At 38.9% G+C, this 17800-nt stretch overlaps 2 protein-coding genes across 12 annotated transcripts in view; one reads left to right on the top strand and one right to left on the bottom strand.

Annotated features, from left to right (window-relative positions):
* The window catches only part of lingo2b (leucine rich repeat and Ig domain containing 2b), a 53281-nt gene extending 40177 nt beyond the window's left edge, over positions 1-13104 (bottom strand). The window contains exons 1-2 of one of the 7 annotated variants that reach the window (XM_087278173.1): positions 13048-13104; positions 12692-12822 (exon numbers count right to left, since the gene is read on the bottom strand). Coding sequence is in view for 1 of the 7 variants with exons in the window: in XM_087278169.1 (XP_087134295.1) it covers positions 12717-12776 (60 nt within the window). In the remaining 6 variants the exon portion in view is untranslated. Of the gene's footprint in view, positions 1-74; positions 528-557; positions 734-12691 lie in introns of those variants that run through there. The other 6 variants (XM_087278169.1, XM_087278175.1, XM_087278170.1 and 3 more) reach the window with 6 other exon arrangements.
* LOC141377151 (uncharacterized) overlaps positions 1-17800 on the top strand; it is an 85190-nt gene that overhangs the window by 60212 nt on the left and 7178 nt on the right. The window lies entirely within an intron of this gene.

The following is a 17800-nucleotide window of genomic DNA, read 5'->3' as shown; positions in this document are numbered from 1 at the left end:
ACCCGTTGATAAGATGAAAATGCAAATGGTTGATTCCCACCCTCGCACACTAATTCATCCAGTAAGTTACTTACTTATTCAGTCAGTCAGTCAAAGCTCTGCGTGTCTTTCCCCAAGGCAGGTCTCCTTTATTATGTCTGACAGCCTCAAACCTGTCCTTCTCCTCCCCCTGAAATCCACACTTTTTTGCGCTTTACCTAGGAATAGCATCCATCACTGTCCAGAGCTCTTCTAGTCTATCAGTGTGTGAGATCGGAAGCATTGAACGCGGCAGGAGGGAGAATCGCCGTGCCTGCCGAAGGAGCTCCGCTAAGCCCGAGCTTGTTAACGACACCTGACCGTCACAGACAAAGTGAACTAGTGACACACTTACGTGATGATTCAACAACGTCTCCTCCGCTCCTGTGTCTTTTATCCTTCCTACCTCTCTACTGAAACACAACAGGAGCGGGGCTGTGAAAATTCGCAGCAACCCCTGGCAGAATACATCACCACCACTTTCCTCTTTATGAGTCACAATGCACACACACACATGCACACCTCTGATCCAGTCCTACCTGCCACACGCAGAGTGTCTCTTCACCTTTAGTGTTTCTTTACCTCCATGCACGGGCAGTCAAAACAGTCCGAACTCTACGGCAAACACAGGTGTAGGTTAGGCGGTTACCTGTGGCTGCTGTTCTAGATGCCATAAGGATCAGCAGCGTCCCCCGTCTGAGTGATCAGCTAAGAGGAAGAGGGAACAGCCAGCACTCTGTCTCCCTGACAACGCCCGGCAGATGCCACACCTCCAGTTCAGGCTCCTCAAGAACAATAAGCGTTTATCGGCACCCTCCCTCTCTCCCTTCTTCCTTCTCCATCCAGCGCTTCCCGCTGTAAAGCTGCGCTCGCTCTGAGAGAGTGACGCGCTGGTGTGTGTGACGTCTTCCCAAAAGCAGGGATTCTGCATGTGTGTCTGTTAGACTCGAGTTCCACAAGGGGATTAGGCACTTTTCATCTTCATGACGCACACTAAAGAGAGAGAGAGAGAGAGAGAGAGAGAGGGAGAGAGAGAGGCCGGAGATGGAGAGACAGAGGATGGGGTCGTCATGGAGATATTCGCCCGTGAAGGGAATGTAGGGTGAATGACATGAGATAGAAAGAAAGAAAGAAGTGGCATTGGTAAAGCCCCACGACACAACACTTCTGATTCAGAAGAGGAAAACTAAGGCAGTGGTGCTGATTTGCATGCACATTTTCTCGCTTTCCCCTCCTGAGCTTTACTCGTGTAACCGGCTAGCCCTCAGGGAGGCCCTTCTACCGCTCTATCGTGCGTCTGACTTAATGCCCAAGTCTTCAGATTAAAATAGCTGCAGTCAAATGCCTTAAAACCCGCCGCCTTTTCTAAGATTACAAAGCACTTGGCTTGTCCAGCAATGCGAGCTTCAATACGAAACTCAACTGAGCGGACAAAGTGAGACTCGATTCCCTTGTGGTGCTTTAGGTAACATGAAATGCCATGTTTGATTCCCATTAACATGGTGTAGATGGCAATCTGCCGTTGGGAGCATGACAGGCTCTTCATACTAAACAAAGGACGCTACAGCCGGTAATTGTGTGCAATGTAGTAGGAATTATAATTAAGCCACTCCCCGACAGGTTTAAGCCTCGCTAACAGGAAAATAATTGACCAAAGAGGTCGTCGGCCATACAGATGAAGCCTTGATGTATATCATCAGAGTTAGTCGACAGTATCTGGGGCGTCAATGTATGCAGCATGTGCTCTGTCGAATGCCAAATGTGTTTTCAAAGGTGCGGCTGTAATTGTTGAGCTCTATCATCTGATTCTGTCATGCTGATCTGATATCAAAGAGATGAAAGCTTATTGCACATTCCAGGAGCTGGAATCCCACACATGCAAGTCGAATATACCCAGAGACAATTACGGTGAAGCTTGGGCGAACCTGACGTAACTGAATTACAGTAATGCTAAAGATATACGCATGTTTGGTCTGACAAAGAGTGCAAAGTCTATTGTAGCCTCATTCACATTAAGAGCAACTCACAGCGGCAAAGCGTCAAGCGACCGTTCATTTCAACAGAGAGTAAACGACTTCTGGCGACCTCCGTCTACTTGAGCGACAGCGACTGTTGACGACCAGGTGGGCATGTCGAGCGACATAACAAAGTTGAGAACAGTCTTGCCAGATATAGCTGACTTTTTCTAGCTCAACAGCTGTCCAAAACCAGCCAAAACGCATAAAATATGCACAAATTATTAGATTCATATTTTGTTTTAAGAGTTCACACTTAGATGATGATTGATAATAAAGTGTATATGGCATGCTGTCCCTGGAGAGAGCCCTGAGCTCAGAATATCCTCAAGCCTGGGGCTCCCTCCCATTTGAAGGGCGAGATGAGAGTTTGAGCTAGATCTTGAGAACTTCCCTGCTTGTAAACGTGCTGCAATATTTCTGGCTTAGAATTGTTTTAAGATGCTATTTTGAAGTAGTCAATATACTTATGGTGTATGTCTTTAGACGGTGGGAGGAAAACCCACACGAACACGGCGAGAACATGCAAACTCTGCACAGAAACACTGACCGGCTTCGGAGAGGGGCAGAACAAGCGGCGTTTTTGCTGTGAGGCAACAGTGCTAACCACTGCCTCAGCCTTCGTGCTACCCTATCTGAGAAGGGGGATGGAGTAGGGATGGAAGGTGGGACTCTTCAAGACGAAGATGACTGGAGAAGAAAGCTCTGGTTATTTATAGTGTGTTAGTATTCATCTAATTGGTGCAATATACAGAGCTGATGCTGTACTAGCTGTGTTCAATCATAAACACGTCATCCTCTCGAAATCAGTTTATAAATAAACCACACTTTATTTTAAATCATTTAAGTTGAAATTTAGCCTAGTTACTTTAACTGTCATAATTTTTAACCATACAGCAACCAACACCAGCAATCACAGAACCACAACATAACCGAATCACATCGAATCATTGCCCCCCTCTCAACCACACACTGCACTTAATGTTGTGTAGACTACAATGCCTAATAGAGTATGCTTTACTTTCGAAATAGGGTATGAATTGATCACATTTGGCGTTTAAAAATTTTAAACAGATCTAGGTGCTGCTTGTCAATCAGACGCTTCTATGTTTGTTCTTGTTGCCAGTTGTGGAAAAAAATTATCGATAAAAGTGTTAACTGCAGACGATGAGTGATGTGCGTGCACATCGAAAGCCAGGTATGTCCAGGGAGTCAGATTTTGATACAACTTTCCTTCACCTCCTGTAACCAAATGGAGTAAACACACACAGTTATGTTTTGTTGAATAAGTTGCATATAAAAGTAAAATTTCAAAACCGCCCAAATTTTGTCAACCCTCAGATGCCATATTTTTACCCGCGCAATCAAATTCTAAACTGCCCAATCTGGCAACACTGGTGAGAATCCTTATATTTATGCAAATGTAAAATGACTTTCTTGAGTGACAGCCAGTAGGGCTCACATGATCCTCTCTCAGCTCGCTCAGAGGCTGGTTGTATTCTCTGTGCTGTAGACTTAGGTTGCCACCCAGAGCGACAGGCAGCTACAAAGTTGCTGCTAGTGTGAATGAAGCATTAGCTGCCTTTCAAACAACAATGCTTTCAGGCAAAAATGAGAAATCTTTTAAGAATTTTGCCTGTTAGTTTACAAGAAAACAGCGCTTTTGGGACCGAAAACGTTTAAAAACACCGCTGTTGTGAAAGACCCAAGAAAATGATGATGTCATTCATGTGCATGGTTTGTGTTTAGGGAGGGACAAAGCATGAGCATGAACATACAAACAACACTAGCAGCACAAGTTGTAGTGTGACATAATATAGTATTGTTGCCAGGGCCGGAGCAAGCTAAACTGCCGCTCTAGGCAGAGGACGATCATGCCGCCCTCAACCTCATTGTGAAAACGAAAGTGACCGGTTATGAAAATGAAGTGAGGTGTCGCGGACCTCTTTTCCAGCGCACTATGCGCGGATGTAACTGAGGACGCGCGGGTTCTGAGGGAGGGAGGGAGGGAGGTGTCGCGGACACTGCGCTCTCTATTCTGCCGCCCTATGCGCGGATATAACTGAGGACACGCGGGTGCTGATGGAAGTGTCGCTGACGCCGCCCGCTCTATTCGGTCGTCTATGCGCGAATATATTTGAGGATGCGTGTGGTGAGGGAGGTGTCGCGGATGCCGCCCTCTCTATACTGCCGCCCCAGGCGGCCGCCTAGGTCGCCTCTATGGACGCACCGGCCCTGATTGTTGCCCAGAATTTGTAAATGTGGATCATGAAAACCATGTGGAAATGGGATTTTTTTTTCAGCTACATCATTGTCATGCAAACGTGGCCTTAAATGTTCTGTTCACACTGGAGATTAATTCAGAGTCACTCCTTTTTTAAAAAATGCCGGATACAGTGCAATCTGAGCTGCATCCAATGCTTTTTAATGGGCTCAACTAACCCCACTCCTAACCGTACACCTCACAGTGCATCACTAAGATATGCAGTCTTAGCTTGCATCATAAAGGCTGCATCTAGATACTATTGCCTTATTTTGACTGCCACTGAAGTGGTAACCCAAGGTAAACCAATAATATGTATACTTTATTGGTATATATGACACCAAGATGAACCTTCTGCACCTTACGGACCCCCCGGCCCCCACTCTTTGTGATTAATTATAAGAAAGACAACGGCATTCTATTACCAGATTCACTTTAAAAATCCAAGTGGTGACAAATAAATTTCTATCAAACCTCAATATAATGTTTACAGAACCAAAAAAAAAAAAAAAACGAGTTATTAATGCAGTAATGCTTCTCTCACTTTTGGACATTGACAGCTTGTCGATGTGAGTCTTCATTCAGAGTGAGCAGAGCTGGCAAATTACAGAGACCGAGGTACGTGTCTTGACTCATTCGCAAATTTTGACATCCACCTGTCTGCTTTATATACCAGCCTGTGTCCCATTACTGTGCAAAGAGAACATGCATAAAAGAGAGCAGCTAAATGAAATATAAAACTTTCCGGGAGACAGCTGGATGTAAATATTACTTAAATCACAAATAGACAAACAGGCTAATCTGATAACATCTAGGTTTATTGTTAAAACTCATGAAGATGGTTCAAGAGTTACACGTTCATTCACATAATTGGCCAGACATTATTGCTGAGCTTTGGATTGGAATTTTGGGGAATTTAAGGTATGTTCATAACAAGGACCATAACTAAGTCATTATGAGCCCTCAAATATACTTCCAATTCCAATTGAATCAGTGAGTCTTTAACTGGAGATCTGCTCTGACCAGATCCTCTGTATAAGTGAATCATTAATTGAAGATCTACTCTGACCGGAAAATATGAATCAATGAAGTTTTAATTGGAGACTCACTCTGACAAGATTATTTGAGTCAGTAATCAAAGACTCTCTTTGATGGATCACTTGAATCAGTAAATCATTAACTGATGACTTGCTCTGACCAGATTATTTGAATCACTGAGTAATTAACTGAAGACTCTACTTGATGTATCATTTGAATCAGTAAAACGTTAACTGGTGACTTGCACTGAGCAGATCGTTTGAATCAGTGAGTCATTAACTGAAGACTCTATTTGATGGATCATTTGAATCTGTAAAACGTTAACTGATGACTTGCTCTTACCAGATCATTTGAATCAGTGAGTTATTAACTGAAGACTCTCTTTGATAGATCATTTGAATCAATAAACTGGCGTTAACTAGTGACTTGCTCTGACCAGATCATTTGAATCACTGAGTCATTAACAGAAGACTCTATTTGATGGATCACTTGAATCAGTAAAATGTTAACTGATGAATTGCTCTGACCAGATCATTTGAATCAGTGAGTCATTAGCTGAAGACTCTCCTTGATGGATCATTAGAATCAATAATCTGGCGTTAACTGATGACTTGCTCTGACAAGATCATTTGAATCACTGAGTCATTAACTGAAGACTCTATTTGATGGATCATTTGAATCAGTAAAACGTTAACTGATGAATTGCTCTGACCAGATCATTTGAATCCGATAATAATCAGTTAAATAACTTCCAGTTAACTGGAGACTCACTCTGACTTGATCATTTGGATCAGGGAATCAGTAACTGAAGACTCACTCTTGACTGGATCTTTTGAATCAGCACGTTGTTAAATAATGAACAGAAACAATCGTTCCAACTCACAAAATAATCTTCCATTGCATTTTGCTAAATTGTTTAGGGTTGGTTGCCAAAACCCTTTGTAACTGGTATGCACCAGACCGAATCAGCATATGAATTTCGGTGCCTAATTCCGGTGGCACTGGTGCTGCAACAAGGACGTAAGAACCATCAAGTGGTATATCAAAGGCACACATAGGTACGCATTGTGTCACACCATCTCTAAATATTTCATTCTAAACAACTTTGAAGGATATAGACACCGTCTCCGTTTATTCTTGTTGCTTGGGGAACACATGCACATAGACAACACATGCAGTAAAGCGAATTCAGTTAGCGACTCTCTTCAGATTCATCAACACACATGATCGCAATCATTAAATTTACTTAAAGTAAGCATTCTAGAGTATAGCTATATTTTACAAGTAAGGATTGTGACAGCAACGTCAAACAGATCCTTTACAAAAGTTGTTTGTAAAAAAACTCAAACTTAATGCAGCATATGAGGGTACATGGAAACAAAGGCAGAGGACTGCACTGTCTTTCACAGCTGGCACTTTCACTGAGCATGTTTACATGGACTCCAATACGACGCGGTGGTGCAGTAGGTAGTGCTGTCACCTCACAGCAAGAAGGTCGCTGGTTCGAGCCTCGGCTGGGTCAGTTGGTATTTCTGTGTGGAGTTTGCATGCTCTCCCCGCGTTCGCATGGGTTTCCTCTGGGTGCTCCGGTTTCCCCACAAGTCCAAAGACTTGCGGTTCAGGTGAATTGGTAAGCTAAACTGTCCCTAGTGTATGTGTGTGAATGAGAGTGTATGAGTGTTTCCCAGTGATGGGTTGCAGCTGGAAGGGCATCCGCTTCATAAAACATGTGCTGTTTAAGTTGGCGGTTCATTCCGCTCTGGCGACCACAGATTAATAAAGGGACTAAGCCAAAAAAAAAATGAATGAACAATACTCTGGTTAAGAGTCTACCATGTAAACAATAATTTGTGATTATCTTAAAGGACTACAGACACCTGAGTTACGAAATGCTGAGGTTTTTTCTTTCCATTCGGTGTGCAGGAATCAAGTTTCATTAAAAAATATTTCAATAACTCAGTTTGTCACAGGGCATGAACACTATGTTGCTGCCGAACTGCAGTTAAAGTCGAGAAATTGAAAATGAAACACCTAAAATTATATGAAACTCCAAAGGAAACATGGATAGCGCAGTAACGCAATGACCTTAACTGAACTATGCACTATAACGTGTAAAACAGGATCATAAAAGGAACATTCTAAAAGCAACTCATGTAAACACCTTAATTAATGTCTTATTCAGATTAAGGAAAATAATTTGATTATCGATAATGATGTCCTTCCTTGTAAACATAGTTACAAGCCCCAACCCAACGTGTTCCCTGATTTTGATGACAGCCTTTTCACAGGTTAGTAGTAAGCTATGTAATGTTAATTGCATAATGCAAATCTTAAATTCATGCTAACAAATGATCAGAAGAAATATATGAATGTAAATCAAATGCATAAAAGATGAATTGATGTTTACTTTAAACTGTAACTAAATTGTTCAATTAAAATGTTTTTTTTTTATCAAATAAAAGATTTTTCTAGAGTCATCCACAATAATTTTGTGGCTCAAAAGAATCGGTTCAGGCACCGTTTTGGCGTCAGTATCATATTAAAGGTATCAATTAATCACCAGTATCAAAATAACCCCAAACGATGCCCAACCCAATGTTTAACAGAAAAGAATCAGCTTTTTCATGACTTTTTTTTTTGTTGTTGTTGTTGTTTTTCATTTTTTGACTGGCTGTAGTTTTTTTTTTTTTTTTACAAGCTTGGAAAAATGTTCTTATAAGAATCACAGACTGGTAAGACACTAATATATTTAGCACTGCAACTGCTGGGTAGAACATTAATCTCTCCACAAATTTCATAAAACGCTCTCTTTTTCTAGTTATAGAGTACTGAAACTTTAGGTTGAACCAATAGCACATGGTTGGGATATGATTACTTGCTTGTTGGGATGCTTTTAAGAGACCTGACTGAAAAACAATAACAAAATTATGGTTTGTTGGGCTGTTTGCTCTGCTTATAATGCAGAAATTACACGTCATGATTAAGGTTATGAATCACTGCCACCCTGCATATTCCCTAACAGACAGACGACTCGTGACTAATCGAAATTCTGATCTGACAGCATTTGAAGCGACATTGTTTTATTTCTTCTTAATGAATAAAAAATGAAACATTTCAAAGTAAACAAATGGAGAAAAAATAGAAAGCAACTATTTTAATTATGCAGGAGACGCTTTGATGTTTCTTTGCATGTTTGATCACTTGTTTGAAAGCCACAAACTGAGAAGCGGAGAAACCCCAACTCTTTTTTTTCTGACGTGAAGAAAAGGAGCCCGGAGTGAAATGCATTCATTAATGCCTCTTCACACATCAAGCGTGCAAAAAGGAAGCGCCAATGAGAATCGTGTGTCAGAGTTTAAGTGTGAACAAAGCACATCCCGACTCACACACACACACACTCCATATGTAGCCGCTCACTGGCCAGTCGGTTGCTATTGGAAACCATCCGAGCACATCAAAACCAGCCCTCAAGGGACTCCTGCCACGAGCAATCCTATCCACTCAAACACACTTAACAGTGTGTGTGACAGAGCGCCGTTTCCGACACGCGGACAATTCGGTTTCTCACCCCTTGCCTCATAAAAGAAATAGAAACTCATCTGTCAGCAGTCTAATAACAGCCAGGAAAGCATTTAGGGGTCACGCTGTGCTCGGATATTGAGCGAGACGTTTTAGAAAATGGAATAATTATTGGCCTGTACAAATATAAATCTAAAGAACAAGGCAAATAGATACAAATCTGCACATGAATCAGCCTTCGGCGGGAGACCCGGCCTGTGATTTATGCGACGTTTGTAAACAGCAATAGCATTCATAGCTAAGAAGTATTGCGTTTTCCGCATGTAGTTTAATGTTTCTTTTACTGCGAGCTATTGTGCTGTTAATTTGCAACAGGCACGTAAAGGCCATGACAAAATATGATTTCATCAAACAAGCAGAAAAGTCAGACTGAAGCTCTTGATTAATTGGCAGAGACAAAATGAAGGTTGAGTCTCCATCTTGTGGCCATTAATCATAATATTCAGAGATCTGTATCTTACAATCTTCCTTCCCAAAGGATGTTGAAGTAAATTATTTTCAGATTTAGGTCATTGGCTGATGAAAATTATGCACAGAAAAGTGCATAATTGTGTAAGTCATGATAAGTATCTCAGCATGTAATTTCATACCACCAGTATAACAACCTGACTATAATGAATATAGAGAAATATAGTTATTTTTTATGTTTTAAAATGTAATTTCTTATGAAAAGTAGATTCTAAAACTAAGTATTATATAGTCAAATGCCTTATTCCCTATACTGCATTAAAGAACAAACCATTCAAGTTGTTCAAGATATCATTTGCTTACCGATCTTAGCATGGAAAGGTTGAAATATTACCTCACTCTGTCGTACTATTGCTAAACTGTAATTCTTTATGTGTGTGTGTGTGTGTGTGTATGTGTGTATATATATATATATATATATATATATATATATATATATATATATATATATATATATATATTTATATACACACACACACACACACACACACACACACACACACACACACAATTTCCCTGTGTCTTTTTTATTTAATGTTTCTCTGTTTGTCTTGCTGAGTTGATAGAATATATAATCTGTTTGGATGTGTTGTTGTTTTAACTGTTAAAATCAGCAATCAAATAAATAAATATTACTTGTTGTTATTATTTACGACACATAATAGTATGTAAATATTACGACATGGTGGCTCAGTGGTAAGCACTGTTGCCTTACAGCAAGAAGGTTGCTGATTCGAGCCCTGGCTGGGTCAGTTGCCGCTAATGTGTGGAGTTTGCATGTTTCCTCCTGGTGCTCTGGTTTCTCCAACAGTCCTATGACATGCGCTATAAGTCAATTGAATACATTAAAATTAGTTATATAGTGTATGTGTGTAAATGCAAGAGTGTATAGGTGTTTCCCAGTGCTGGGTTTGCTTCTGGAAGGGCATCCACTACATAATACATATGCTGGAGTAGTTGGTGGTTCATTCCGCTTTGGCAACCCTGAGTTAATAAAGAGACTAAGCCGAAGGAAAATGAATTAATGAATATTATCAAGATTGAACATTTATTAGAAATAAAATTTTTGATATTAAAAAATGTAAGAATGTAAATATCCACTCTCAATTTTGATATCAATTGAATGCATGCTTGCTGGATAAAAATATTTGTAAAATAAAAACTTACTGTAAACAAACTTGTCAAAGGAAAAAAAAGCTTCTAAACAACAAAAGTGTAATTGGACAATCATTCCTTAATGTTATGTAGTCTTTATAAAAACTACACATTTGTCAACAAAAAGTTGTCCAAAATTTAGCATGATCACACATTTGTTTATATTTGAAAAAAGAAAAGTCATAACATTTTTGTACATATATATATATATATATATATATATATATATATATATATATATATATATATATATATATATATATATATATATATATATATATATATTAGTTGAACCTTACTAGTACCGGGTTGGACCCACTTTTACCTTCAGAACTGCCTTAATCCTTCGTGGAATAGATTCAACAAGGTACTGGAAATATTCCTGAGATTTTGGTCTATATTGGCCTGATAGCATCACGCTATCACGTTTGCTGCAGATTTGTCGGCTGCACATCCTCCCGTTACAACACACACCACCTCTTCTGGGTTGAGGCCTGGTGACTGTGGAGGCCTTTTGAGTACAGTATACTCATTTTCATGTTCAAGAAACCAGTCTGAGATGATTTACGCTTTATGACATGACGCATTATCCTGCTGGAAGTAGCCATGTAGCTGGAAGATGTATACACTGTGGTTATAAAGGGATGGACATAGTCAGCAAAAATAATTAGGTAGGCTGTGGCGTTCACATGGTGCACAATTGGTACTAATGGGCCTAAAGTGTGCCAAGAAAATATCCCTCACACCTTTACACCACCACCACCAGCCTGAACCGGTGATACAAGGCAGAATGGATCCATGCTTTCATGTTATTGATGTCAAATTTTGACCTTACCATTAGAATGTTGCAGCAGAAATCGAGACTCATCAGACCAGGCAACGTTTTTCCAATCTTCTATTGTCCATTTTTGGTTAGCCTGTGCGAATTGTCGCCTCAGTTTCCCTTTTTTTTTTTTTTTGCTGACAGGAGTGGCACCCGGCATGGTCTTTTGCTGCTGTAGACCATCTGTTCGACAGTTGTGTGTTCAGAGATGCTCTTCTGCATACCTCGGTTGTAATGAGTGGTTATGTGAGTTACTGTTGCCTTTCTATCAGCTCAAACCAGTCTGGCCACTCTCCTCTGTTCTGTGGCATCAACATGGCATTTGCACCCACAGAACTGCTGCTCACTGGATATTTTCACTCTTTTTCTCTGTAAACTCTAGAGATGGTTCCCAGTAGATCGGCAGTTTCTGAAATACTCAGACCAGCCCGTTTGGCACCACCAACCATGCCACGTACAAAGTCACTTAAATCCCCTTTCTTCTCCATTCTGATGCTCTGTTTGAACTGCAGCAGATCATCTTACATTTACATTTACATTTAGCAGACGCTTTTATCCAAAGCGACTTACAAATGAGGACAAGAAAGCAATTTACACAACTATAAGAGCAACAATGAATAAGTGCTATAGGCAAGTTTCAGGTCTGTAGAGTCTAAGAAGGAAAGTATTAGTAATTATTATTATTTTTTTTTTTGGGGTACAGTTAGTGGTATATCCAGAGAGGCAATTGCAGATTAGGAAGTGAAGTGGAGACTAAATAATTGAGTTTTTAGTCGTTTCTTGAAAATAGCGAGTGACTTTGCCGTTCTGATGCAGTTAGGGAGTTCATTCCACCAACTGGTCTTGACCATGTCTACTTGCCTAAATGCTTTGAGTTGCTGCCATGTGATTGGCTGATTAGAAATTTGCGTTAACAAGTAGTTGGACCAGTTTACCTAATAAAGTGGCCGGTGAGTGTATATACATATAAACATATACTGTATATATGTATGCTTCCTTTGAATTAAGTGTATTTACGTACATACATGTATATAATGTAAAACCATTCAAAAATGCATGTAGCCATTTTTTTTTAAATAATTACTTTTGCATTTTTTAATGAGTTCCTATTAATTAAGAGACATGAAATATGTATATTTTTAAAAATTAATTTGAAACTGCAGGGATATTAAAAAGCATTACTTAAAGGAGCAGAAAGGCCACAAATTACAATATCAAAGACATACACCCTCGATTATATTTCATATGCAATCTCATGTACTTGATGCTAACTCAAAAAGTGATTCAATAAAAAATTTAAATTGAAATTAGATAATACAGTTTAGATATTACCTTTAAATATGCATCGTATACTCACATCCCAGCCATCAACTGTAGAAATCCACTGAAAATGTTTGGCAAAAACCCCAAGCCACATGCCAGGATTGCAGTAACAATGAAGAAGCTTTCATGCTTTCTGGTAGCTCGAGGCAAGAACAAACATGTAAAGTAATAAGACATGACTTAGCCTTAGAGCATCCTGCCTAGTGAATAACCATTTATACTATGGTATTCAGAGGTCGGATGGGGTTTAATGTCAAAGATATGCCTAGTGGCTCTCCCCCCCCCCCCCCCCTCTTTTTGGAGTGGTTGTGTAATATACCCTCACTGCCCATCACAGTTCAGAGGTCTGACTGCTATTAGCTTGCCTTTCGAATGAGTCCTCCATTTCCGCAGACCCCGGCTTTTCATCTCCACGGATGCATCTATGAACACATAACAAGCATTCAGACTACATGCAAAACAGAATCCAAATTAAGATTTCAACAGCGCGCATCTCCATCTGCTCAAGACCGGTAATTGGTGAACAAACTGCGAGCTCCTCATTAAGAGTTTTGTGAGGGTCAGTAAGGCTGATTTGGGGGTCTCTCATTAAAGAAGCTGGAGGTGTGTGATGAGAGGGACGCTTCAAAAAAATAAAAACACACACACACACACACACATCAGAGCGTCATCTCATTATCCTGCTGTCCAGGAGCAAAAACACATCCTGCAGACATCAAGATGAGATTAAAAACTATCGACATCTGCGGCCATGATTGGTGACCCTGGATGCAAGCCAATAAATAAGCTCCGGGATACTCTTTAGGGCTGTCAGTAAATTAATTTTGCAGTTATTTAGTTGGGTTTTTGTTGAGAGCCATCCCACGTTGTTGCTTTTTTTTGCCATTTTTATGAAAGTGTGCTGAAACGAGATGACAGATAATCAGCCATTGGAAAGACTAAACGCAAAATGTAAATGCAAAACAAAAGATGAAAGAACACCATAAAAGAGAAGCGGTTTTTAGACTGGTAACTTTAAACTAAAGGGCTGTATATTCTAATACATACAGATAGGGCTGTGCAATATGACAATATGAATCGTATGGACAATATAAAAAGTCTATCGTTTCATATTTTGTTCTACAATGTTAAAAAAAAAAAAGCTGGGTTCTACACAATCCCTTCATGTTGTCCCAACAAAAATCAAGTAATGTAACTTAATAGTTTTTACAAATTTAAGTGGATTGAACATAAAAAAATTAAGTTGTCTCAAATTAATTGTAGTTAAGCTGTCTCTTAACAACAATTAAGTTGTTTGGACGATTTACCAAAACTAATTGAGTTGATTAAAACAGAAATTAATACATTGAAATTATGGTTTGGCGTAAACAAATTGTCATTAAATATAAGTAAAATAAAGGTTATGATATTTGGGAAATTAAAAAGTAGTCATACTATAAATTTACATATTGACAATAAAGTTATAGGAAGAGTATATGCAATTAAGTTTCTTGGTGTTGTATTGGATCATAAAATTAGTTGGAAACCGCAAATAAATAATGTGATATCGAAATTAGTCAAAACTGTAGCAATAGTGTATACAGCAAGGTTTATCCTGGACAATATATCAGTGTATATATTATATAACACACTTATGTTGCCATTTATGAGTTATTGTGTTGAAATTTGAGGGAATACATTTAAATCTAATTAACAATCTGTAAGTGTAATGCAGAAAAAAAGTAATCAGACTGATAGAAGGTGTGGGGTATTTGGAGCATACAAATCCTTTATTTTTTACTTTAAAGATACTTAAATTCAATGATTTGGTTAAATTTTAAAAAGCACAATTTATGTTTAAAGCTAGGAATAAATTACATCCAAAATGTATACAAATGTCTTTTGAAGAAAGACAAGGGGGATATAACCCGAGAGAAGAACTACAGTACATTTTAGGAGGATGAAAACAAGGACAACTTTAAAAAGTTTGTGTATGTCTGTCTGTGGTGTGAAATTATGGAACAGTCTAGATCAGACCCTCAAACAATGTCGGCATAATAATCAGTTTAAAAAGCTGTATAAATATGTATTTTTAAAGGAATATGATGGTGAAGGTGATTGAAAAAGGATAAAATGAGAAAAAGGATGAAACTTTAATTAATGGCTATTTGCAGTACTGTTGTTTTTTTTCTTTGGGTCTGTGTTACAAAATGTAAAGGTACAAATGGATTTAAACATATAATATGTCAAAGATGCCAAAAGGATAAAATATGTCTCATGTAAAAAAGAGATTAGAGAGAGTAAAAGAAGAAAAAAGTTTAAGTAATAGACGAATGAAGTATGTGGTAATGGGGTGGGAAAATAATAAGCTTGTGCTTTATCCCGCTCCATTTTCGACCATGTTGAAATTAATTTTTTGTTAATGATATTTTATGTATGATATTTTTGATCGCAAATAAATAAATCAAAATCAAAAAACCTTTAGAATTAAGTTGTCAACTTATTTTAATTAATTAGTCTGATCAAGCAGCAAAAGTCTTTTTTGAGTGTAGCGTTTAAACCGGGGTTCCGCAAGTTACATTGTTTACTGTAATACTTTTTCATCATTTATATGAGCGCAATACTCCATGCAATTACAGGAATGCAGACAGAAACATAAATAACAGCAAACTCTCCTGTTTCCACCAAAACTGTTTGTCGGGAGCTCCACAGGGTCAATTTACATGGACAGGCTGCTATAGCCAAACCTTTGGTCACTCGTAGCAATGCCAAACGTCAGTTTCAATGCTGCCAGCAGCAAAAATCTTGGTCTGTGGACAACGTGAAACATGTATTGTTCACCTTCACTGTTGTTCCCACACCCCAGAGAGTTATGGTGTGGAGAAGCCTCAAAGAAGCATACCACCCAGAATGTTGCATGCCCAGACTGAAGCATGGGTGTGGGTCAATGATGGTTTGAGCTGCAATATCATGAAATTCCCATGCACAATACTTGTGTTAGATAGGCACATCATTGCCAAGGACTACCGAACTATTCTGAAGGACCATGTGCACCCAATGGTTCAAACATTGTTTCCTGTAGGCGGTGCCGTTTATCAGGATGATAATGCACCAATTCACACAGTAAGGCCCAATCCTTTCCCCTTATGCCTACCCCTCGTTTTGCGCGCTCATGTAAAGGGGTAGGGGTGTCCCAATTCTCTTTAGCTAGAAGGCATAGGGCTAAGGGGAAGGGCTAGATACCCCTTGAAACAGAGATTTTTCAGGACCACACTCGAAACCAAAGGGTAAGAAAATTACACCAGCTACAATGGCTGCACATTCAATTAAAGAGATGGACAAATTAGTATTTTTGACATTCCGAATTTTTACAACAAACATATGTTTTAATACATTCAAAACTGCGTTCATGTTTTACGGTCATGCTTTTAAAAAACTGCTAAAATAAGAACCGCTAATTTGGCTATAATTTTTGCTATAATCCATAATCATAACTCTTGTATAGTAATACTACAGTACAACTTGTATAGTAATACTACAGTATTCTGTCACTTGATGACACTCGAATACGCTGTCAGAAAAGTCTAGTGACTGGGAATAAGCTTTTTACAGCGTCTGCTATAATGTTAATGTTGTTTTCGTGTGTTTAGATGAATATGGCCACTGTATAAATGCACAGTACAGTTACGAGCTTATTGACAAATTATATTGTTATGATAATATGATATATGCCTTCAGTGATTTCCTGAAGATAAATACCAAAAAATAAAGCAACTGGATTAAACTACAGCATTCACCATCGTCGATCTTATATGAAGCAAGAGATCGCGATGACATATGATGATGTGTGTAGGTGCTCTAGCGCTGTCCCATTTCTTAGGGGTAAATTTTGAAGCCCTTCCCCTTCACACTGTTTCAAGGGCCAAGGGGAAGGGGTAGAGGTATAAAAATAGAACTATGACTGGGTCTAAGACTGGTGACGAAGTGGCTTGATAAATTTGATAGTGAAGTTGAACATCTCCCATGGCCTGCACAGTAACCAGACCTAACTATTATTGAGCTACTTTGGGTTGTTTTAGAGAATCGACTCAAGAAAGGTTTTTCTTCACTAGTATCACTTAGTGTCTCTTCTGCAAGCAAAATGGCCCGAAATCCCTCTGGCCACTGTGTAGGACTTAAATCGGTCATTCCCAAGACTAATTGATGATATATTGGCAGCAAAATGAGGCCCTACACCAGGGGCGTCAAACTCAATTCCAGGAGGGCCGAAGCCCTGCACAGTTCCAACCCTGCTCCAACACACTTACCTGTAGGTTTCAAACAAGCCTAAAGGACTCAATTAGTTTGATCAGGTGTGTTTAATTAGGGTTGGAACTAAACTGTGCAGAGCTGCGGCCATTTTTTAACTGAGTTTGACACCTGTGCCCTACACCATACTAATGAATTATTGTAGCATAAAACCAGGCATTTTAGTTTCATTGTCCAACCCCTTAAATCAGGATATATACGTTTTTTTGTCAGCCCTAAAAGCTACGGAAAAAATTACACAACTTAAAAGTTCTTAGTTTCTCTAGATTTGTTAGGTATACGTTTGAGCAAATTTTTAATATTTATTATTTTCATTAAAGGTCTGTTTGAAGTTTATTTTCAATTTCATACATAAATATTGTCTTTTTTTCAGCAAATAACAGTTGGTCAGAATAATTAAAAGTTTTAATTTGGTTTAATTTTGGTAAACTTTTGTTTACTTCAGGAATTTTTGATAATTTTGCTCATTTTCACTATAAGATGTGGAAATAGAGGTTTAGAATATGTTTAAGAGAGTCATGCAATAAAAAAACAAAAACAAAACGGTTCTGTCCTTCAGTTCTGCAGAGACATTCAATCATCATCCAAAAATCAAATCAAGATATTTTAAATGAAATCTGAGAGCTCTCTTATCCTCCATATACAGCAACGGTCACAAGATGTTCAATGTTCAGAAAATGAATCAGAATCATGGAACTACAAAGTGCCATATTGCCCATAGATAGTAAACGCACACCCTAATCTGACACAGAAGGCATTGGCAAACACAGTCTTTTTTTACAGTTTTACTGCTTTCGGCACACACAAGTGTTCTGGGAGGGTCATGATCAC

The sequence above is a fragment of the Danio rerio genome, chromosome 13 (genome assembly GCF_052040795.2).
Source record: "Danio rerio strain M-AB ecotype USA chromosome 13, GRCz13ab, whole genome shotgun sequence".
Classification (NCBI taxonomy): Eukaryota; Metazoa; Chordata; class Actinopteri; order Cypriniformes; family Danionidae; genus Danio; species Danio rerio.
Note: the sequence above shows the minus strand (reverse complement) of the source record. Positions and strands in the feature narration are given on the sequence as shown.